General features: G+C 34.9%; 3 protein-coding genes across 8 annotated transcripts in view; 2 read left to right on the forward strand and 1 right to left on the reverse strand.

Annotated features, from left to right (window-relative positions):
• Positions 1-8,618, forward strand: part of LOC106131142 (large ribosomal subunit protein eL39) — a 71,839-nt gene extending 63,221 nt beyond the window's left edge. Inside the window, exon 4 of the mRNA XM_013330137.2 lies at positions 8,609-8,618. The gene's annotated coding sequence lies outside the window, so the exon portion shown is untranslated. The remainder of the gene's footprint in view (positions 1-8,608) is intronic.
• LOC106131286 (pericentriolar material 1 protein) lies at positions 2,953-19,088 on the forward strand. 5 transcript variants are annotated; one of them, XM_060944729.1, is made up of 29 exons: positions 2,953-3,384; positions 3,838-3,943; positions 4,238-4,417; positions 5,058-5,155; positions 5,390-5,590; positions 5,972-6,121; positions 6,214-6,834; positions 7,134-7,286; positions 7,427-7,519; positions 8,011-8,223; positions 8,757-8,882; positions 9,542-9,647; positions 9,728-9,817; positions 9,898-9,991; positions 10,436-10,653; positions 11,122-11,232; positions 11,432-11,553; positions 12,145-12,227; positions 12,798-12,876; positions 13,246-13,316; positions 13,794-13,872; positions 13,961-14,051; positions 14,335-14,405; positions 15,092-15,206; positions 15,530-15,639; positions 15,967-16,064; positions 16,459-17,968; positions 18,709-18,784; positions 18,958-19,088. In XM_060944729.1, the coding sequence occupies exons 1-29, from the start codon at positions 3,250-3,252 to the stop codon at positions 18,960-18,962; spliced, it is 5,205 nt and encodes a 1,734-aa protein (XP_060800712.1). In that variant the 5' UTR covers positions 2,953-3,249; the 3' UTR covers positions 18,963-19,088. The 5 variants fall into 5 exon arrangements, with proteins under 5 accessions (XP_060800712.1, XP_060800710.1, XP_060800711.1 ...); XM_060944727.1 differs by lacking the exon at positions 18,958-19,088 and having other exon boundaries at positions 18,709-18,855; XM_060944728.1 differs by lacking the exon at positions 18,958-19,088 and having other exon boundaries at positions 9,542-9,641; positions 18,709-18,855.
• Positions 19,089-19,234: 146 nt separating this feature from the next.
• Positions 19,235-23,308, reverse strand: LOC106131288 (uncharacterized). 2 transcript variants are annotated; one of them, XM_013330340.2, is made up of 2 exons: positions 22,582-23,308; positions 19,235-19,407 (listed from the first exon to the last, which is right to left on the reverse strand). In XM_013330340.2, exons 1-2 carry the CDS (start codon positions 22,883-22,885, stop codon positions 19,271-19,273), a joined length of 441 nt encoding a protein of 146 aa, XP_013185794.1. In that variant the 5' UTR covers positions 22,886-23,308; the 3' UTR covers positions 19,235-19,270. The 2 variants fall into 2 exon arrangements, with proteins under 2 accessions (XP_013185794.1, XP_013185795.1); XM_013330341.2 differs by having other exon boundaries at positions 19,265-19,569.
• Positions 23,309-24,366: the final 1,058 nt, after the last annotated feature.

Below are 24,366 nucleotides of genomic sequence, written 5' to 3' on the forward strand. Positions count from 1 at the left end.
ACTGAAGAACAGACAAAATAAAAAAAAGAGAATTGTCGGAAAGTGGACCCAGAAAACCTTTTTGGGGTTACTTCATCTTTTTCTGGTTATTCTATATTTTAATAATTAGTTTATCGAAAAAAAAGGTATAGGAACATTGGTACAAAGTTTCTACCACAATATTCTTTGATTATAGTAGTTAAGTAGTATTAATTCTAACAAATCGCAAACATGAGTGAACAATAAATACATCCACGTTCTACGCGTTTAACATAAATTTTAACGTTTCAAGAAAATCAACTTTTAAATAAGTCGTTAAAATATTCAGATTACGTTATCACACTCATCTACAAACATTGTAACATATCAGATGCCTTTAACTGTCTCAAATTTAGAATAATTTGTGATTGGTTACGTAGAACTAAACGCAACTTCTTTCTAGTGTTTGACAAATCCTATCACCACGTTAGTATTGTCATTATCGAATCGATTTTAATCGTTTAAAAACTCAATGTAAAATGTAATGATTTATATGTCTATATCATCTACTTATGTGACTAACATTGATGCTAAAATTCGTATTGTATTTGGAATTAACCGTAAATGATATAAATACTAAATTTGACAAAAAGTTTATAATTTTTCAAATCGATAAAATGTTCTTAAATAAGTAAATGGAAAGTGTAATAGTGAAATTTAAAGAAGAGTGAAGTGAATGTAGGGAACATGGTGAATGGAGTATGCCTTTATGAGCGGTCAGAAGTTATCCAAAAAGGCTCGCTTGGCGGTGCATAGGGGCGTGTTGGTTCCAACACTAATGTATGGGAGTGAAAGTGGCATAAAAAGCACGAAAGTAGAATAAACGCGGTGGAAATGAGAGGGAAACAGCGTGATAAGGGAATGTTGTAATGTGAAAGAAGATATAGTGACAGGAATAGAAAACGGAATGCTTAGATAGTTTGGTCATGTTTTGACATGACCAAAGATGAATGAAAACAGGTTGACTAAGCAAATTTACAAAGGAAGTGTGAATGGGATTGTTGTGGGAGTGGGAAGGCCTAGACGAACGTACCTTGATCAAATCGGAGACGTTCTAGTAAAAGGTCTGGTCAAGAGTATCCGAACCCGACGAGATAACTCTCTTCATGCAAGCTCGTCGTCTCGAATGTGGATGAAGCGAAAGAAGTGTGATCGTGGTAAGTGGAAAGATGTGGCCTACCTCCGGGTAAGAGGCATGATTCATGTATTATGTATGTATGTAAAATGTTCTTAGGATGTTAAATCGATTCTCGTAAGAAATCGCATGGGCAACATAATAATACAACACTAAATGACATACATACATATAATCACGTCCTATATCCCTTGCGGGTAGTCAGAGCCGACAGTCTTAAAAATACTAATAGGCCACGTTGAGCTGCTTGGCTTAATGATAGAATTAAAATTCTAATGTCTCATTTAGTGTAAGCGACAGGCTAGCAGGTTGCTAGCCTGTCGCCTTTTCAGGATAATTTTCCAGACTATCTTTTTTAGGCGATGGCCGACCGATCAAATTGACAGAAATTGAAAGAAACAGTGTTGATTGTCAAAGTCAACACCGGGTCAACGAATGAAACGTTGATCCTTTTGGAACGTTTTTAGTTTGACAATGGCTAGAAATCGACAGCTAACCGCAGGTTATGAGAATAGAAACGGCATATATATAGACCCAATGAATATGCGTACCATGGCAACGTTTATTGGCCTTCGTAGGTATATTGTTCGATTCGATTCGAGTCCCATCACTACACTAAACTTGAACATCGTGTTGTATAGGTAAAAAATATGGCACCGGCAAAACAAAGTATTGTTTGGGATTTTTTTTACCAAAAATGAAGAAAAAGCTACATGTAACATTTGTAAAACTTCTTACAAAAGTTCAAGCACCACAACTAACTTGGTGAATCATTTAAAAAGGAAACATCCCGTGCAGTATAGTGAAAAAATCAATGTATTCGAGCCAAAAGGATGTGAAAAATTATTTTTTGTTATCTGATTACTTTTTTCTTCTTTTTGCATGCCTCTCGGTTTTGGTATATAATATATAATCTAAAAAATTTTTTGTATATTTACATTGCTTCCAATCCTCATTTGATTCGAATCATCAGTTAATTCGGATCAAAGGCTAATTCGAATCGTCAAATCGATTCGTATTGATTCAAATCATCAATTAGTTCGAATCGAAGGATAATTCCAATCACGATTCGAACTTTTTCCTGGTGATTCGAACTGATTCGAGTACAGAATTTCGATTCGAGTAACATCACTACTTATGATATTGGCGTTTTGTTGTATTGGCCACTTGAATTTCTTCTCTTTGGTTAGGAATTCCAAATTCTATACAGCTATTTACACATGTATTTGTGTTTCATTAACCGTTATTCATTCGTTTTTTTTTTCTTCTTTTTCGTCACTTAGTTTACATAATGGAAAACTTGAATCATCGCGTTATTTACAAGTACGAGATCCACACCATTTTTTCGAAATTTGGATAACTTCTTCCAGGGGAAATATTCAACTCCGATAGGACAGACCAAACTGCCTTCAAAGATTTTATCGATTCTAGTCCGAATGGTTTTTTTAGTAAAGGGATCAATGACCACCAATGGCACCCTATGAGATGGCAAAAGTGCATTGATAATAATGGTTCTTACTTTGATTAAATAAATATAATATATTAAAAAATATTCGACCGCCTATATCAAACGCCAATTTCATATGTAAAGACTTAATATTATATTATTATCTGTGTTTTGCATTCTAAGCTTAAATACTTGCTATTGCTCGAATAAAATTGTATTGCACTCTTGCTGTGGTAATTTAAGGCTATATTTTATTCTACAGAAATAAATTTAAATTCACAAATTTAATGTTTTAAATTTGTGATTAATTTTATAATACTGGTAACTCTGTTAACAAATGTCATCAGCGTCAAAAAGATTGATAGCGTTTGCGTTGTCGAGTCGATTGTTACAAAAATAAAAATTGGAAATCTACAACAAAAATAAAATTACCTATTCTAAAGTTTATTATATTGGTTGTTTCTTTATTCGCTTATTTTCTTTTCTGACTTCATTTTTTTAGGCTGATAGGAACGGTCTTAATTACTTAAAAATTAATCGATGTATCATTATGCTGCCTAATTATTTCCGGATAACGCGAATTTACCGGCCTAAAATTAGCAATTTTCTATTGTTTTAAGTTGATGTTGGAATAAATATAGTAAATGTTATGGCTCCACCTAACAACGAACGTCAGCCAGGTCATACTGGAACTATACCCAAATCCAAAGTGAGAAACAATTGTAATGTTCCCCAGGAAGCTGTGACTCCAACTAGAAGAGACATGACCAGTAATCTGGTAACGGTAAGATAAATTGGTGATTTCTCAGTATAAAACCACCTGTACGTACTTTAAACTTATCCATAAATTTTTACAATATAAAATTTGACACATTTTAAGATGTCTTGTGTCTGTGAAAAGACATGTTGCTTAAAGAACACCAAGTGCAGCAATGTTCATTTCTCACTTATTTTTAGATACACTGAAGTCTTGTGTGCTGGCTAAAGGCCAACTTTTATTCAGTTCTGCGACACCATTTTTACTCACAATAAGATTTTCAGTAAATGAAATATCATCACATATGATTTTTATCATTTATTTGGTAAATGTATTTCGTCCCATATGGGAGGTTGTTTTTCTAAATTTAGTTTAAAGAAGGTGTGTGAACTGTTGTAAGTTGCATCTGAACTGTTATTTATTTGTATGGTAAGTATTTATTTGTGATATGTTGATCTGATTTTAGTATCATATTTTTAGACATCTTTAGATTGGGTTCCTGTATCAGAATACAATACAAGATCAAATTATAACCAATCCAGAAAACCATCAAACAACACATCTGATCCTGAACTGACTGATTTAGGTAAGGACACATTGTATTTTTAACATAACCAATGCTGATCATTTAGATAATAACTAATTCACTTAAAATCAGTGTGAATTACTATGGATAGGATTACAAAATTATAAAATAATAAATCAATAAGGTATGAATTATCTTTACATAACTCCCAAAAGAGTATTGCTTGAACTTCAGGGTTAAGTCAATACTCATCTGTTTTATAATTTTTTGTCATACTAAATCTTAAGTTATGTATGTAGGTAATTAATAGAATCTTAGAGTTGGATACTATGGATACTAATATTCACATTTTAGATAACTCTGTATCATTTGAGAGTGGATTTGGAAGATTTGTCCCTGTGAGGCCACAACCCCGTGTTCTGCCCCTGAATGTACAGAACCGGGACAACATAGGGTCTGAACAGCATGAGGACATCACTGGACCTAACATCTCAACTCACACTTTACATCCTTATGCACATCAAATGCAAAATGGTGATTATTAACAAGAATAACATAATTTTTATTTTACATAAAGCTGCCAAAACTAATTATTTATTTTAGATACTGGTTAATTTATTATATCTTTATAATGTTTATAACAAAAATTTATTGAGTATAAAGTACCCAAAACTGTACCTTATAATATTTGTATTTAATCTGTTTGGACCTTGTATATCATGAGTATCATAATTTTTTGTGTGATATATGTATTAATGCATATAGACACAAGTACCACATTGAACTGTGCCTGTGCCAATTAGGTATTCCATTTCTTGAAATATAACACATTTACATATATAATGATGTCTTTATCCCGTATGGGGGTAGACAGAGCCAGCAATTTTGTAAAGATTGAAAGGGCACATTTAATTTACTAGCTTATCCCTTATTCACCTTTTATGTCATCCATGGTAAAGAGATGGAGTGTTCCTATTTTAAAGTGCCAGGAAGCACATGGAATAAAAGCTATATAAGATCACTATTGATATAAAACTTATTTTAACCGTATCACTATATGTTTGTTTGTAAACTCTTTATTGCACATAAAAAACAAATATAACAAATTACAAAACAATATAATAATACCTATATATAAATATAAACAAGCTTAATAAATTTCCTTTATTTTCAGGATTAATCCCACACACTAATCATGCTGCTACTGCTGTCATGATTGTGAATCCAACTACCCCTAATGCAGTGACTGGGAATATGTCACAACCGTTTAATGTAAGTATTATATAAGGTATTGTATTTATATGTTACTTAAATTTTCGCATATAATATGAGTGTCATGGATTCTTGTATTTATCCTATCCATGTCTAAATAAAATTTGGATTGATATAAATAAACTAATATAATAATTATGATATTATATCTTTTAGCTGTTACTTTGGACATAATTAGTAATATGAAATTTTTGTTGTTATAGCTAACAGATTTTTTATTTATTTTATTTTTAGGCTCCAAGTCAGAACAGAAACAATTTATCTAGAAATATAAATTCTGCTCGCAATAACTTTGATAACAACAGCCATTCAAGTAACAACAATTCTGCACCCTCTGCATCTAGTTCTAGGCCTGGGACAAAATCTGTCAATTTAATAAACAACATGTATGACCAGGGACAAGGCAACTTCAATAACCTCAACGAAAACAACCATGTGAGTTTAAAACATTTAATTGATATGTAGCTTATTAATAGGTATTCATAAGCTGCTCTACATGCATTTCTAGGTAAGATAATCCTTAGTTTTTTAAGTATACTACAACAATATACAATATGTATAGAAATACCCATCCAGCTGAAAGTGTGTAAAATTGTTAATGTTGATAGGTGAGCATTCTTAGTACTTGAAGCTGAGACTTTCGGCTAACATCTGTGTCAAATTTCATCAAAATTGACTGAGTTTATAAATTACCAACAAAAATATTTTTTGTTTACAATCTTATAATTGATTTAGTTAAGAGGAAATCCATAAATCTACATATATGACTTCCTTGTGTACAAAGTTTTCTATCTAACATTTAATGCTTCTTCTCAGGTTCATAGGGAGTCTGCGCGAGCACTAGGTGAAGCGATAGTGGCCGCTTGTCCTGACGCCGCGGCGGTTGAGCGACGGCTCGGACAGATCAGAGAATACATTCGAGTGACGTCATCCCTTGTAGATACCATGCGTAACTCTGAAGACGAAGTAAGACCTTATTTTTTTAATAATAATTGTTTTTATAAAATATTCTTCTTATTTATTGATTATACTCATAGAAATACTTACGTTTTACTTAGGCATTTATTGAGCACACAAAGGAAGAATATGATGAACTTGTACAAATGGTCATGACGTTGAAGGAAAGTGAAAGTAAATTACAAAGTATTTTGCTAGAAAATAAGCCCGATAATGTAGAAGTCCCTGCCGATGAAACAACAGCTGAATGTGGTTTGCTTGTTGATTCAGTAAGTGAACACTCTGAAAGTACTTCAGTCCAAATTCCAAATAATCCTTGTATTGTTATAACTACCAATGATAACAATACAAGCAACAGTCTCAAAAAAGTAACCAATATAGAAAACGAACAGATCAATAAGACAATGCAGAATATTAAAAATATTGACAGTGAAGACAATACAACTGAAGCAGGTCATGTTGTTGAAACGCCTTCAGAAGATATGGTTAAACAACCCGACATTTTAAAACACTTTGTAAATACTGAAGGGGAGTCTGAGAACAAAGTTGTAATAGAAGAAATAGAGACTCTTCCGGCTCCTGAAGCAGAAGTTAAAAAAGACGATCAACATCTGAACGAGGAGTTAAGAAAAAATATACTATCTTGTGTCGAAAAGGTAGCAATGATTGAGGAAATGAAAAGTGGAAAATCGAAAGATTTTAATAATAACAACGACGACAAGGTTATCACGACTATATACTGTGTGCTCTAAGAAGTGTGCTGCCTGATCGTTATAAAGTCCTAGCATGAAACAAACGCGATCTCTAACATCGTTATTTTCCATCAACATGTTCTTCTGTTATTTTTTATTTTGGTTTTTTATTGTTGTATATTTTATTTTTTCATGTTGTTACTAAATGCCCAACAAAATATTAATGTTTTGTGGATACTCATGCTGTTAACATAATAACAGTCTTAATTAACTAATTAGTCAAATCCTTTTTCTATATTTATTTTCATCACTGTCTTTGTTGTTAACAGGACCTTGTGACTAGACCAGTGTCGGTGCAAAGCAATGGGTCTATGTACAGTGAAAATGAATTGTGGCAAAATGAAATTAAAAATAAAATGGAGTTATCGCAGATGCGATTGGCTGCTCTGAAACAACAGCAGAAAAGGCTTCTCAAATATCAGGTGAGAATCTAATTTGTGGTTGCATGCATGGATTAAGTTGATAGTATTAGTGAACAGAGATTACAAAGAGGCTACAAAAATCAGTACAAATTGTTTTCGTTCAAAATTGATTTATATTATATATATTAAATTCTTTACAGGAGGAAGCTAAACAGCAGTTGGAGGAAATTAATAGAGAAAGACAACAAGACATACAACCGTCGACTTCACATGATAACTTTAGTGGAATGCAGGTACGATAATTTATCAACATAACTAAGTCCGAGGGTGTTGGTTTTTCAATGCAAATGGATACACGTATTGTTTATGAATGAATAATTTATTCGTCAAGATATTTAATGATTATGACTTAATGAATAAATAAGTTTGCCATGTGAAGTAATCCCAAAATTTATTTGTAAAGCTTTGTAATAAGTTTGAATAGAAATTAATACACCAGTAAAATAGTGCCTGCTTTTGGTTATGACCTTATCATTAAGATAGTTAAATAAAAACTTTACATACACAATGGAAACAACCATACTTACTAAAGAACCCTTAATATTGGAGCTAAATTTTTGTGGATGAAATGGAAACTTTACTGTCTTGCGCTGATTAAACTGTATATGACACAAACATTGACGTATTTGCAAATGGAATTGATGATGAATGCAAGTAAATGATTGCAAAATATAATTCGAAAAAAGGAGGTAGTTCTCAATTTGACCTTTGTTTTATATTCTAGAACCAATCGTTCGGCGGTAATTACCAACACTCTAAACTGTACGCGGCCAACCAAATAGGCGTGGCGACGACTCTTCCCCACTCCGCAGACCTCACATCTCAGTTGCACGCGCAGATCTCAAACAATATGGAGGACCATGGACATTCGGCGCAGTCCAACCATAGCCACGACGAACGATACTCACAACGCGATACGAATGTTGGCAGTGGCGAAGTCAGTTTTTGTTATATTTTATATTTATTTAATTAACTGCAAAACATGTAAACGACGGAAGCTAACCTACCTTTTTTACTCAATATTGGATTAGGCATCTGTTTCTCATCTCACCTGATGGTAAATCGCCTGGGGAATATCAGTTTCAGGGAAGGGAGCAGTCAATCAATCGGGGTTTTAGTTTGATTCACTGCTCTCTTGTCTTACAAATTTGAAAAATAATAAAATAATTTTACAGTCCATTCTATTCTGGGAAATCGCTTACAGCGAATAAAATAAGGCTAGCCAGCATTGACTTTGAAAGTTCAGGCTGACTCTTTTGAGCCAGATAGTTTCCAGCACTGCCATCCCTGCCATGATACCTTTATCTACCTTCGACGAAACATATGATAAGGTGGAGGCCCAGAGTTTCTACTCCACCATTTGAAGTAAAACATTCAAATATAGATCTGATATTTTCAAATAATTTACGACTTTTAAGGTTTTTCTACCTCAGTTGTAACATAGACGGCATTTATATTTTTAAATACCAGGAGGCCGGTGGTGGCGGGCGAGACAGTGAGCCCGAGGACGACGAGGGGCTGCTCAACGAGCGAAGCCGCGTGCTGCAGATGAAACTGCAGGACTTGCAGATGAAGAAACAACACATGGAGAATTTGGTACAAGACAATTTCTTTTTTAAAGGAACTCCTATATAATAAAACTTGATCTATGTGACAGCATGATGTAACTACTGTGACATACATAGTTGCGAAAAAGATAAACCATAAAATGTATTTATTGGATCTCTGTCATCAAATAATATTCTGAGCAATAACTTAAAGTCAGGTTTAATAAAGTTGTCTTGTTTGGGCTGGGTCTTAAATGTTTATTTTATAGGTATGCCAAATTATATTATTATGCGAAGTTAGTGTAGTTATTTACCTCTCCAGTTCATGCGTTATCTATTAAAGAAGGTGTAAAATCTTTTGTGGGTGAAATCGTTTTAAGCTAGTTTAGAATAAAATATAGTATTGTTTTCCGTTACACTTCACCGCAAACCGCTTCACCTTTGCTTGTCCTGTCGACACTATGCAGGTCCCATCGTAGAACCATGCTTAAACTCTCAAACCATCGTACGGCCACGTTCTCTAACTCCTTCTTGTGTTTATCATTCTTAATGTTTTCTGTATATATTAATTAGTAAATAAAATAAATAAATAACACTCGGACTTGCATACTTGTTCTTTTCCATCAGTCGAGCAATAGAATGTATGAAAATCAACGATGTAATGTAACATGGTTGATTTTCTTTATCTTTGTAATGTATTCTTTCCAGGTATCGGAATTTCAGAAATTACAAATGGCTACCCGTTTGGCCAGTTCCCACAATACATACTCAAGTTCGGGAGAAGACAGCGCAGAAGACGAACCATCACGTAAATGTATAGCGTATATAGTGTTGTATATTTTTTCGAAATTAAAAATAATACTTTTATTTAACTTTTTTTTTATTCATTGACAGGCAACAAGGTTGGTGGGAGTGTCAAAAACGAAGATCCATTCAAACTGATGGAAATAAAAGCTATTAAAACTGCTTTGCAAAAGACTAAAGGTATGTGATATTACTAAATTATTAGTTGAATAATTGTTGTATTACTCTTCATTGCATCATTTTTTTTTTATTATTTACAGATCTTATGCGATCTGTAGAGAATTACGAGGCTGACCATTTAAGCAATAATGACGATTCTTATCAGATTCCTGGTCATTCCAACATTCACGATAAGTAAGTAAAGTTTTTAATAAAGCATCAAAAAAGGTTTGATGAAAAATAACAATTGTTACTTTACAACCCCAGAGCAAAATATACATATAAACCTCATGTGTTACCAAGTGACTAACTGATAAACATCGTACAACTGAAACTAAAATGGTAGGAAGATGAGATTTGTTATTAATATTCCTTGAGAAGTGTACTAAGTGAGGAACGGAAAATATATTCAAATTCAAAATGTTTATTCATTTTTATGGGTCACTTCAACATCACTTAATAATTGTCATTATGTTATGGTTTCACAACATTGGTTGAAAAATAATACTAAAACGTTATGTTTACTGCCGCTTACAAAGCGTCAGTACAGAAGAAGCGGTAACAAACTGCATTGCAGCATTTTCTATAACTTATATCATAAAAAAAGAAAAAGATGCTTATATTTTTGAAACATTTTAGTAAATCAGAGGGCGGCGGCAGTATGGGAGGTTGGTCTAACGATGGCAGTATGTGTCGTGTGCGCAACTCTCTCCCGCAACGACACAAGTTCACCAACGAACAGCATTCGCAACAACAACAACTACAAAATCATCAGCTCCAACAACAACTGCAACAGACTCAACAGCTGCAGCAACAAATGCAGCAAAGCCAACAACAACATCAGCAACAACAACAGAGTGAGATTTTTATTTGATGATGACCTGTTTTTTATTCAGGAACTTTGATTAAGCATTATTATCCTGGTAGGGCCGCCATATGAAGGTATAATATATATGCCAGTAAAAACAATAACAAGTGGCATATTTGGGTAAATTAAATGTGCATTATGATGCACGGATTTCATATTCCCTTTGCTACGCTGGTGTGGCCACGTCCGCAAGCTATCTTGGGAACAAATGTTTGGCCATGCCGCCTAAGCCATGCCCAGGCAGAATGGAAGAGATAAAAATATGTATGTTCTAATTTGTGTAACGGATGTAATTTATTTAAATCGACGAGCTTATTCATATATTCACACTATGAAGTGGATTAAGCGAGAAAATTATGCAGTGATCGTGGCAAATAGAAAGACGTTGCCTCTGTCTAGACATCAAGATTTTTGAGAAAAGAGGCGTGATTTTATGTATGTAAAATTATGTTTGTAGGTCACGAAGCAAACTTAGCATCGCTGCAAGAACTCGCTCAGGAACTACGTATGGAAACTGAGAAAATTATGGGAGAGCGTGCGCGAATCAAGGACATGATATCTAATAAAGGTCAGTGATAGAATTGAAAATCAATTTTAAATTTATGTATGTATGTATATAATTTTAATTTATGTATGCCCTCTAACAGCGCACCCTTCCCTACAAAATCTTTTATTAAGTACTTTTTCTAGGGGGACTGACGATACAAGTACGAACTGGCATTAATTATGTTTAAAATGAATCAATTTGTTTTATAATTTCTCCACAGTACAAAGCAAGCAAAAATGTGTGAATTCGCTCGCCAGCGGCCCCGCCGAGCGCAGACAGCAGCAGCTGCGGGCGCTGCTCGCCGACAAGCAGCGAGAACTCGAGGCGCTGCTCAACAAACAGGTGCTAACATTTTGTTGGTATAGCCCTCGCGACACTTTTGACCGTGCCGGCTTCGCTAACGGTATTGTTTGGATGGCTTGGCGAAAGTCAAGTGCCTTGCAAAAACAGAGCCAATGACCGAACGTAGCCGACGCTGATAAATGTTCTATGACATTCCTTGACCGCAGTGTGCGCAGCTAAAGAAATAGCTTTAACAAAGCGTTGACATTACATTAACAAGCTTCCAAAGACAGTCATGCATAGGCTATGTAAAAACGCCGTAGATTTTCTCAAACTAAACACGTGCAACTAAGATGTTACTAGTCTGAATCCATACCTAGTATATTTTAAATCTGTAAATTTTACATCTTTCTTTGGGAGTCAGATTCACCCAATCCAGGATCATGGTCAAAAGGCGCACCCCTGACTCCTCCACAGGGTAGAAGGCTTCTTCATTCTGGCGTTAATCCCGGATAAGAAGTAAAAGATGACTGTAGTGATGAAGAAATGTAAGAGAGAGAGAGAGAGACAAATTCTGTGCGTACTGCAATCTTTAAGTTAAATGTCAACTTGAACAGTTTACTAAAAAGAGATAATTTATTTCTATTTCAGAAAGTGCTGAGCTCTGTGTCTGAAAACCAGCCAATGAAAGCGGATTCTAGGACTGCTTCTGTAGTTAACCAGTCCTATAACAGGTACTTATTTTCAGCATCCAATAAGTTTTGATTTATCATCTACTAGAGGCCGCCCGCGACTTCGTCCGCATGGAAACCCTATCAATCCCGCGGGAACTCTGGGATAAAAAGTAGCCTATGTGTTATTCTGGGTCTTCAGCTACCTACATACCAAATTTCATGGTAATCGGTTCAGTAGTTTTTGCGTGAAAGAGTAACAAACATCCATACATCCATACAAACTTTCGCCTTTATAATAGTAGTAGGATGATATGATTTTTTGGTATCTCTAGATATAGATAGTTGTTTAACAAATCTCTGTTACTATACATCTAGAGACACAATACTTAAACATTTATATTTTTTCTCGTGTATATTTAATAAACCTGAGGACCTAGGCATAAATGAATGATATTTTTTGGATGAAGTCCATAAGATTCACCATGAAAACACCAAATTTCATTTTAATATTGAAAATATTTCGATCCATGTATTACCTGTTTGTTATTATGATTTAAAAGATATATGTATAATGTACTATTTCTTTGTTGCACATAGTATTTTTAAAAAACATTTTCTTTTTGTTAACAGTGAACAAGAAGATCCTGATTCACGCTCTGAACAAATATTAATGGATTCGGAACATTCTAGAGAAAATGAAAACTTTAGAGTAAGTTGATTTACCAAATATATACTGTATATATATTTGGTAATTATTTAAGTAGGTACATATAACACATGTAGTTACGTATATATCACTTGCCAAGTAGAAAGAGCCAACAATCTTGAAAAGACTGAAAGACCAGGTTAAGCTGCATGTATGGCTTCATGTTGGAATTAAGATTCAAATAGTGACAGGTTGCTAGCCCAACATCTACAAGAGAAACCCCAAGTTTATAAGCTTATCCCGTCGCCTTTTAAGACATCCATGGAAAGATATGAAGTAGTTTTTCAATGGTTGGATTTCAATTTACCTTACGTACCTACTCAAATGTTTTGAAGACATGGTGTGATACTTATGAATTTATTTTTATTCGAGGCGGGATCGGCAGCGGGCGGCGACAGCCTGCTGGGCGCGCGCCTGGGCAGCACGTACAGCGACAGCGATAGGTATACATATAAATTCATACAATTATGTATTATGAAAAAAAACTTCTAATAATATAATACACAGATTAAGTGTATGCGAAACTTTGAGTTCCTAGATTCTCATTCAACGATAATATATGTATTTATTTAATTTGTATTTATACAATTAATACTTATATATGTAGATAAACATCCAAGACACAGGCTTGATCAAAAAAGGATTTTTATCATGCCTTGGTCGGGCCAAAATATACAATTAAACAAAAAAAAAATTATATGGTTATTTTATCTTTTATCATGTACCAGGAAATAAATATATCATAGTCAAATTGTGGACTAATTATTTATCAGCAGCCAACCTCACTTTATATATCACTTGGGTGAATAAAACATTTATTCACTCAAGTGATATATAAAGGAGGTTCTGTCGGAAGTCGCTTCAGTAATGTTTTCAGCACAAAACACTTAACATGTTTATAATACCTACTATTATTGCAGTGCATCTAGAAACAAATCCAATCAGAGAAATCGAGCTAGACGGAGGCAGGCGCTTGATAGACAGACTGAGGAAAACAATGTGAGTTAATCGCTGAATAACTTCAATTAAAATTATCATTTCCCATCTTAATTAGTCCCATATTAATCAAATTTAATTATATGTTCAGGTCTCGCAGTCTAACAATGTGAACCAAGCTCGACACGAACCAAGAGCGGAACCCTCTAACGTCAATATGGTGCCGCCTATAACACAAAATCGTAAGTAATTTTTACTTATATTTTATATTTATTTTTACCTACAAGAGGAATCTCAAGTCTATTGGCGGCTAAAGGATAGCCTTAAGTCGCCTTTTAAGACACACATGGGAAAGAGAAGGAGTGGTCCTATTTTTTTTTAAATTGGCAGCACCACATGGCATGTATATAAAATTAAAAAAAATAATGTATTGATTTTTATTCAATAAGTTGTTTCAGTATGAGGTTTTATTTTTCACTTATATTAAAATATGTGTTTATATTAAGAGCAAATTTTATTTCACAGCGGATAGCACAGCAAACATGGCATACCCGCATCTGCCCCCTCCTTGTTGGAACACGACTAAGTCTAATCAGGTAAAGAAATGTCTCCTTAACCTACGGCCTGTTAACCTGACTGGCTTTATTCAGGATCGTGGTCACAGGGAACCCGTGGCTCACGTTATTTTAATACCAGGATAGGGTTGCCATCTCTAAAATTTGGAAAACCGGACAACACGCGCAAAAACCCCGGATTTTAGAGTCCGAAAGCCGGACGTGTCAACAAGATCTTTTAAACATATATAATGCAATAAAAGGCATTTGAAAATGTCATAAATCCCTTTTTTTATTTATTCATTATTTTAACAACACAGAATCATATTACAATTTGTTACAAATTGTTTATATAAATCAGCTTTTTTAACGGTGAATATACTTGGTTCGTCGTTCGGTGTGCGAGCATAGTGCGAGTCTCACGGGCGGCCCAAATTTTTTTTATTTATTAATTTTTTAAAACCCGGTCTACAAATAAAACCTTCCCCGGACGCTCCCCGGATGCCCTCTTAACTAGGACAAATCCGGGGAAACCCGGACGGATGGCAAATCTATACCAGGAGGATGATGACCAAATGAAAAAATACTTAAACTTGCGATCAACAGATTAAAATAATGGGGAAAAAGAATAGAAGCAATTCGCCATAAACGTAAAAACGTCATTTTGCCTCACCTTATTATGTCTCGTTATAAAATAAAACGATTGTACTATTTTATTTTTGTTGCAGGACATGCGCAATCAGTTCACACAGAACAGCCATTCGCAGACTATGGACCGTTTGCTGGGGACACCACATATGTCCTTCCCGCCGTCTGTGCCATTCAACATGATGATGCCCTATGGTAAGAAACTCTTACAATATTAATAACATGCGTAATTTTTTTTCGTAATTAGATTTTTATGCTGTCGACTTGATTTAATGAAATTTTCGTTAACAGATTATTGATAATTTTTTATTGCGATATTTTATAGATTTGCGATAGATGTGGAAAAATCTGCGAGTAATGTTTATTTTCCAAATAATTACATTTGTATCGTCACTAATGCAGTCATAGTAAACGTCACATATAATGGCGGACTTAAAGTTTAGGGAGTGAGTTCATCTATCAGTATACTTCGGAACCTGGCAAGTGATTTATGCCGCCTAATACAATAACGTTGTCAGGCGTGGTGGGCGGCTGCAGCTGCGGCTGCGGGTTCTGGGGCGCGTGGTGCTGGCAGCAGCTCGCGCTGCAGCAGCGGGAGATGCTGCAGCTCAGGGACCAGCTCACACATGTACGTAAACCCATCATAGCAAAATAACCTACCTGGAAACCCCACTCAGAACAAAAAATGTCCCTATCAAGAAATTACTCATTCGCTTCAAATGACCGTTTTTCTTTCAAATTAGACCTATTTCATACATACATAATGTCACGCCTCTTTCCCAGAGGGGTAGGTAAACTACACCTTTAACACAATCCCTGCATCCCCATAATAAGCATTGTCACATGTGCGTGCATCGCTGTTTTACAAATTTTTATATTGTTATGTTTAGCATTGAATTTAATGTAGGTAGAAAGAGAAATAATGAATTAATATTTGCTATGCTCGTTATTTTAGCTGGAAGAGCGCTGGCGTGCTGAGACAGCCTCGCACACCCTCAATAACCAAGTGCCGCCCGGCAATCGCGCCAATAACTATTGGGATAACTTTAGAAGGTATATTTTTTTAATACATATTTCTTAGAATTTAATAGTCTATTTATATTGTAACTTTTAATATTTACTTTTCTTTTCAGATATTATTAGATTTTTATGGATATTATTTTATTTATAAACCTTTATATATATATAGCAAAATATAATTCAAATACATTAAATACAGTTTTTACCAAACAATAGAGCAAGGGTGAGAATAGTGTGTAGTTTCCCTGTATGTGAAATATCCTTGGCTTGAATACTTACACAAATGTTTTCAGATTTAACTCCGCCTAATTTTATCAAATTTTGTTTCTGGCTTAAACTAACTTTAACGTCACTCAGTGCGTGTATAAAGAGTGTTTCCTTTAATTGAATAGCTGGCACGAGCTAATTATGTTTGTGTAATTTACAGCTATTCGCGTCAAAATCTTCTGTCGGCTAACAGCAAGACAAACGCGGACGGGCACTTGGCAGTGGGCCCGGCGCACAACCCGCAGCCGCTGGTGGAGCGCTCGCACAACAGCCTGCGGCCGGCGTCCCCGGGCGCCGCGCCCAAGCGGAACGCCGACGCCGCGCCCGCGCCGCCCGACGAGCCCTCCGCGCGGCACCCGCGCAGGAACGTCGCGTACGAGCGATCTCTGTCGTTCTCATCCGCGCCCGACGTCTTGAACGTCAATCAGAACCTGGACACGGAGAGCGGCAACGCGACACATTCTAGAAACACCGATGACAACGCTCCCGTGGTGTCCAATGTTAACATCAATCGTCAGGAACCCGCTTCTAACCCGTTCAGAAATTTAAATATTACCAGCCCGATACCTGAAATCGTCCAATCGCATTCCAACAATCTAAACACGAGCGCCAGTAAAAGAAAGTCATCTTCTAAACTACCGGCGAAAAACTCCACTAACAGGAGGAATTTTACTTTGGACTATTCCCAGACTAGCAACGTTAACATCGCGAGCACATCCGAAACGCCTAATCCAAATTTAGCATCGACAAGTCGTGAAGTACACGACAAAGCAACCTCGAAACTGTTCGATTTGCTTAGAGAAAATGTTTATTCAGAAGTGACGGCCCTGATCGGCGTAAACGAGTCGCATCCCGATTTTCTTATACAATTATTTAGAGAACTTCAACTTATTAGTTCCGATCCTCTAAGACAAAGGGTTTTACAATCAATCCGCAATGTACTATCGCATTACGATACTATTATTGAAGGCCAAAGCAATGAAAATACACTAGAAGAAAGTAGACCAGAAGATGTGACGACAACTTCAGAGACTAATAACTATCACGATTGCAATGCAACTACCCAAAATGCTTGTACTAGTACCATACAGGTCGACAATAAGATTGTACGATTTTTGCTGCTGAAAAGTGAAGAGATATGCACCACCGAACTCCTGGAAGCATTGGCTACTCAAATTCTGTCTTCCGAGGGCCGATACACCCAACAGTCTAAAAAGAAACTTATCGACTATCTGTCCAAATACGAAGGTTTGCGAGTATGTGATATATCGAGCGATATCATTGAAAACTTGCCACTTTTGTTATCTGGAAGCAATGACTGCGACGAATCACAGCAGTCATCGGGCCGTTCCGAGCCGTCAATACTGCAGGATGTCGCCGGCTCGCTCAACCTGTTCAGCTCCAGCGACCCCCAGTTGCATCAAATGAACGCTTGTCCTTACGACATGTGGCCGGGGCACGTTCATATGGATATCGACGGCCACGAGTTGAACGATAACAGCCCGCGTTCGAGTCAAGAAGGAAAAATCGATTTGTTGAATTGTTCAGAGATGCAGAACGGTGATTTAGCTGAAGCGGACCAGACCCACGAGGCCAGCGAGGCGGGCGACGGGGACGTGGCGGACGCGCTGCCCGACGTCGTGGACACCGACGAGGTCACGCCCACTGAGGTAATACAACAAGTCCTGTACTGTAGATGTCTCCCACTCATCAATTGTGCTTACCGTAACGCCTAACTCATCACATGTTTCATTCATTATTTTACCAAATATACCATTGTAAGTTGGCCAGCTAAGTAACTTATTAACATGCTAATCTATATTTTTATATATTTTATGGTATTTGGGTTTTAATGTGTAATCACCTTTTTGTAATCACGAATTGAAAATAAAGAAAAATATATAATCTGCATTTTCAATTATCTTCTGATCTGAACTCCTTCAACTTGTTACATAATTTGGAGAATAAGTACTTATAAATTTGTATCACACAGGTCTAGCTAGTCTGCGATTTTTTGTTCTTCGCGCGAATAATGTTTTTTTAAACTTTCATTTCGCATCTGTAGTCTTGTTTTCGTCGAGGACCTACTGCTATTCACTAGTTGTGTCATTACGATATTTTGTGTAACGGCCAAAGAAGTTGGTTGTTTAAAAATAAGTATTGCTCAATAAGCAGAAATCTTGTTGTACAAAAATGTAAACTTGGTACTTTCTAGCTAGGTCTATGACTGAGATTGGTATATTTTGAATAAAAAATGATTTGTATATCACTATTTTATTACAATGGTCTATAAAAATATCACAGTTGACAGACTTCTTGTTTCAATAACCACCACTATACAACACTCAAATTAAACAGTAGTCTGTATTTTATATGCAAAATGTAAAGTTGTGGCATGTTTACATTAAAGGCGGAAGCGGAGTGGCTCGGGCTTGACCGTGTGCCAACGAGACTGCACATGGAAGAATCATCTGAAAAGCAAAAAGGTAATATTAAAATTATGTCAAAGTGGAGCAAACACTCAAATCTTAAACTTTTCAGTTTGCTTATTGTTTGAGTGAATTCTGAAAGAAAAATAACTGATTAAAGCTTCTTCACCATCTGTAACAGAAAAACAAAATAAATAGTAATTAATTTTAATGTTATCTCCCTTTTTCAGATTAAAACGCAAGAAAGTTGACAAAAGCTAAAACATTCATCAATATTTCAATTGTATCCTATTATCTTTAGTGAATAGTGACTGCTGTATCTTAATATACCTAATACATTTTCATATAATAATTATATGTAATTTATTTGAATAAATACGTAAAGTATATAAAATGTTTTTGTTTACATAAATAAAAATCCTCCCCTTTTCCTTTTTTATTTTATTAAATATTGAACCTTACATTCAAACATGAGAAACATCACAAAATAAAGTCTCTATCTATCACTTCAAGTATATCATCACACTACCCCCAACACACACATCAAATACACTGAGCTATATGAAATATGTTCCCGCCGTGAATGTTCCAGTACAAAGTCTCCAATAAGTCTTCTGAATTCTCTTCCAATATCTTGTTCTCATTTGTCTCAGGTTCTATGTTTCTCTCTCTTTGTACTTCTGCAGATAAAATTGACATTGCTGAATTAGGTTTATGTTCCTGTATATATAGCTGTAGAGATTAAATCATATGGACCATGAGACAACGAGTTATATCTGGATTGTTGTGGGTTGGCCGTAGTAAGCATGGGTTGCTGTTGGAAGTTGGTGGCACCATACCCTCTGAAATAAAGTCGAACTTCATCACACTGTGGCCGTAACGTCACAGTGGGAAGCCTCCAGGCGAGTTTTGTTGCCGTTTCACGTTACACAAATATTCAGTTTTATTATCTATCCCTATAATTGATACACATAGTAATTTTTTTTCAGTTTAAAACATTAAATACAATTAAGGATCTAATTTCAACACAAGTGTTTGCTTAAATCAAAAGTTACACAGAAACTACAGTCTTCCATACTAGTCCCATTGAGTTGTCCCATGGTGGGTCAAGTGAGATGATTTTGACCCAGGAGTCCCAAACTAGGAGTGGGAAGCAGCTTCGTGTGGCTGTGCTTACTATTGACTGTTGGGTACACATAGCACATACATGGTTACACAAAATACATCTAGTTGCACAAAATACGTCTAGTTTTTCCTTACCGTAATAAGATCATTCGTTAGCAATACACATAAAAGTAATACACATAACTTTAAAAGGGTCATAAGTCTGATACCATAAATATTCGACCACCAAATTCGTTAGCATTTCTGAGAAAATAATGTGAGGTTCTTGTCCTTATAACTTTAACAACAGTAATCACAGGTCAAACAAAAGTACAAACTTAATTTACAAAGGCGAGTGCTTACCAAACAATGGTTTGCTTTGTTAGCCCATTGCATAGGTACGCAGCTTTGCCATAGTGTGTTTTAACAAATTAATGTAAACATACACATTATAGTAACATTTTCACATACTGTATCTTTATTTAGCCAATTCACAGATTGAGAATAATAGAAATTAATTGGAGCAATAATAGTGCGTGTCCATTCCTATGTTGGTATTGATACATTTTTGATAACATAATATGGTTAAGTATACATAGTTTTAAGCTTGTTTATTTAGATATTATTAATGAAAAAAAAAATCTACATTTCAAAGTATGTAGACATTTCTGAAAATGTAACTCTCTGTCCCCTTATCAAAGTAATAACTCAATCATTAAAGAGAAATGTAGTTCATAAAAACATTTTTTTCTTGTCTATCATTTAAGGTCAACTGACATACAGTCAGTGAATTTTGAGTTACACTACACATACACTGACCTCATTTTTTTGGCAAGAACTAGATGGTGAACAGAACTTTAACTTACAGTACATACATGTATCACATCTTTGTTCTTTAAGGGACAAACAGAGCCCTAGTTGGATGGTTTAATACTGGAATTGAGAATTAGAGAGGAACTCCAAATGTATAAATAATAATAAAATGGGGGACAAACTGCAATTCTCGTTGATATCATCATCCCCATGACGAAAATTTAAGACTTAGCTCATGTGGTTATCGCCATGTGGCCTGTTGATTAAACAATTTGAACTGCTCTGATAGTCGTGACTACAAACACCTAGAAACGCTCTTGCTTGGCAGTTGGGCTGACCCTTGGTCAGATATAAAAGGCACACTTTTTCTCCTCCTTTTTCAAAAAATCAACAATGTTGTAGAAATTACAAATACAGTTTTTTTTCTATATTTTCACCTAAAATCATTTTCCCATATAAAATAGTTTCTAGGCTGAAAATTAAGGTTATAAACCTTGTGTCCTATTGTACCTAATGTCAATTGAAACAAAACAGAACAATAATAAATATAGGTACTTAGTTTAAAAATAAATTGAACATTTTGTTAGGCCAAGAAAGTTTCAAGTAAACAAAAATGTCATGATATAGAAGTTAATCATCAATACAATATAATCAACAAATCTGTTTATACAAATATCATATCATAATCACAGCTTAAATTACAACACAATTGAATATTTAATTCACATACAAATTTCTCATAAACACCTGTAAAAATTCCCTAAAAATCGAAACACCCATGCATTGATAATACTTAAATCAGTAACAACAGAAAATAACAGTCCCAATTTAACATTTTTGTTAAACTGCTCCAAAATGGCTATTGAGAAAGTAACAAGTGAATTAATAATTAAAAAACACTGAAATGAAAATAAATAAGCTAATGCAAAGAACACCACACCATCCCAATTTTTTGCAGCAAAAATGTAGCCAGATTTAAAAATGGGTAAATCTTATTAAAAATTTTCTTATCAATTAATTGATATCAATAAATTAACCCCAATTTTTTTATTGATTTACTAACTTAATCTCAAAGCACAAACAAATAAATAAACAAACAGCTGAACATGGCCTATCAGTCTCTCCAAGACTAATGGCTCTGTCTACCCCACAAGGGATATAGGACTCTATGTAATATGTATGTATGTTATAATGCTGCCAAAATAAATATATCATATCTGTTTTTGAAACCTCAAGGCTTAGTTTAACAATCATCCCACTCTCTTTAGACATTTTTTTAAAATTATCTGTTGGCAAAATCTGATGTTGTTAGTTTAAAGGAATGCTTGTAAATTCACATTAACAGCTTATTAGACAATTGGTCATTAAAATGTGATGTATACATTCTTTAACCCATGGTGCAATCTAAGCCTGGACCTAGGCACTAACACTGTGATTTGACAGTAATTATTCTACAAAAGTATTAAATTGGCACACTATTTTATTTAAGGGATTCTTTCATTACAAATAATAAAGCCCTAAGGCTTCAAGTATTTCTAAAGAATTACTAGTGCTGTATGTGTCTACCACATGTAAGGAATAAGTATTAGCAATGCAACAGGTGTATCAAGTGCAATCACAACGGTGTGCTATATTTTAGTTTAATAATTAGTCTGCAAACTTTTGGAAACTGCAACAAAACTTGCAAAATGCAACTTATGATGGTAGGCACCACCTAATTTTTTATTTGGAATATTAAATTATAGCAAGAGACTTCCCACAGAAATCAAGTGACTACACAATATTCCTGCTGCATTGTGTAAAAAAATCTAAAAACCAATAAAAAATATATGAAACCTCATTGAATAGTATAATCTCTAATAAGATTGTTTGAAATGAAAACATAGGCCAATAAAACATTCAATGAGTTTTCAATGGAAACTTTAAAAGATGCTTACCTTCACGATGACGCTTGCTCTGAGGATATTCAATGTCATCTGCACTTCTTTTTCTATTATTCGATTGAGCTGGGACTATATTATTGGCATGTGGTACGTCGAACATTTCGCAATCAGTCGTGACATGGTTAGTTTCTGATCTCTTGGCGTCATGGAATCCGTAGTAACAGTTTGTTGATATGTGAATATTCTGACATTGGCCCATAAACTGATTGGCATCGGCACAAACTGGTGCAGGTCGCATGGCATCGAAATTATTTCTGGCGTCTTGCATGTGGTACAAATCGATGTTACTGGCCGGCATACTTGTGGTGCTAGTTTCTTTAAGTTGGATATGCGATATCAATCTGCGTGAATGGTTATTCTTAAAACTTGAAGAATAACAAAAAAAAAGATGTTAGACGAAGGTGATACTGAGGTATTGTCGGGATGGATTTTGGGCAGGCAAGCGACGGACGACGGAGTTGTGCTGTGCTGTGCACAAACTAAAAAGAGAGGTGTAATATTTGGTGCGGTGTGGCCTTGTGGCGGGCGTGGCTGGCTGACAGACGAGCGGATGCTATAGGCTTTCTTTATTTAGTATAATTTATTTGCGGCGGACAGGCCAGCCAAAGGAGAGGTGAAGAGAAAGTCGGGGGAAGCGTGCCGTAGTGACCACAGATTTTATATTTATTTATAATGTCTAAATAAAGAGTAAAGACCAAAAACTAAATAGAGATACTGTAGTGACTAGTAGGAATGTGAAAAAAAAATCGATTATGGAAAAAATCGATTAAAAATCGATTTTTTTTAATGTAAAAATCGATTTTTTTACGTGATTTTTTTAAAATTAATAATCGATTAAAAATCGATTTTTATAATCATACAATAAATGCACTCCGACGTTACGTTTTTGTCTTCTGGCTTGGAGCCCGGAACGCGAACTGCCAAAGAATACCATCATAGCTCCATAATATTACATTAACGCCATCTTTGCATTCTTTCTGTGCTCTTAAAACAGTTTAGATGATTAATTTACTTTATAGACGGCCTCTGTGGCGCAGCGGTAGTACGCTTGTCTGTGACACCTGAGGTCCCGGGTTCGAATCCCGGTCAGGGCATGATGAGAAAAGAACTTTTTCTGATTGGTCTTGGATGTTTATCTATATAAGTATGTATTTATTAAAAAATTATAGTACATATCGTTGAGTTAGCATCTCGTAACACAAGTCTCGAACTTACTTCGAGGCAAACTCAATCTGTGTAATTTGTCTCGTATATATTTATATTTATTTATTTATTTAATCAAACATTCTCTAGATGGAATTAGTCGATGAACAGTATTTTACCGACATTCGGTTGATGTTTTATTCATTATTCGTTGCTGAAACTTCATTTTTCAAACTTGATTGTTAAAAACTTTAATTTGTGTTGATTATATAAGAACTTACTGTTTCTTTTGTTTATTTTTAATGAATAAATCTATTGATATAATTTATATGGCGTTTATTTTGACATAAATTGAAAAATTAGGAAAAATCTATCAATATAATAAAATCGATTATTTTCTTAAGAAAAATCGATTATTTGTTAATCGATTTTTCATACTTAAAAAATAAATCGATTATATAAAAATCGATTTTTTATCAGCAATGTCACAACCCTAGTGACTAGCGATTTCGTTTCGTAAGTGCATTCGCGCTGCCGAACTATCGATAATTGTTCTTGAAAATAATTATCGATGGGCGTAACGATAAAGTAGATGACTTTATCGATACGTCTATCGATAGTTATTACAATACCCAG

Source organism: Amyelois transitella, chromosome 6 (assembly GCF_032362555.1).
Source record: "Amyelois transitella isolate CPQ chromosome 6, ilAmyTran1.1, whole genome shotgun sequence".
NCBI lineage: Eukaryota > Metazoa > Arthropoda > Insecta > Lepidoptera > Pyralidae > Amyelois > Amyelois transitella.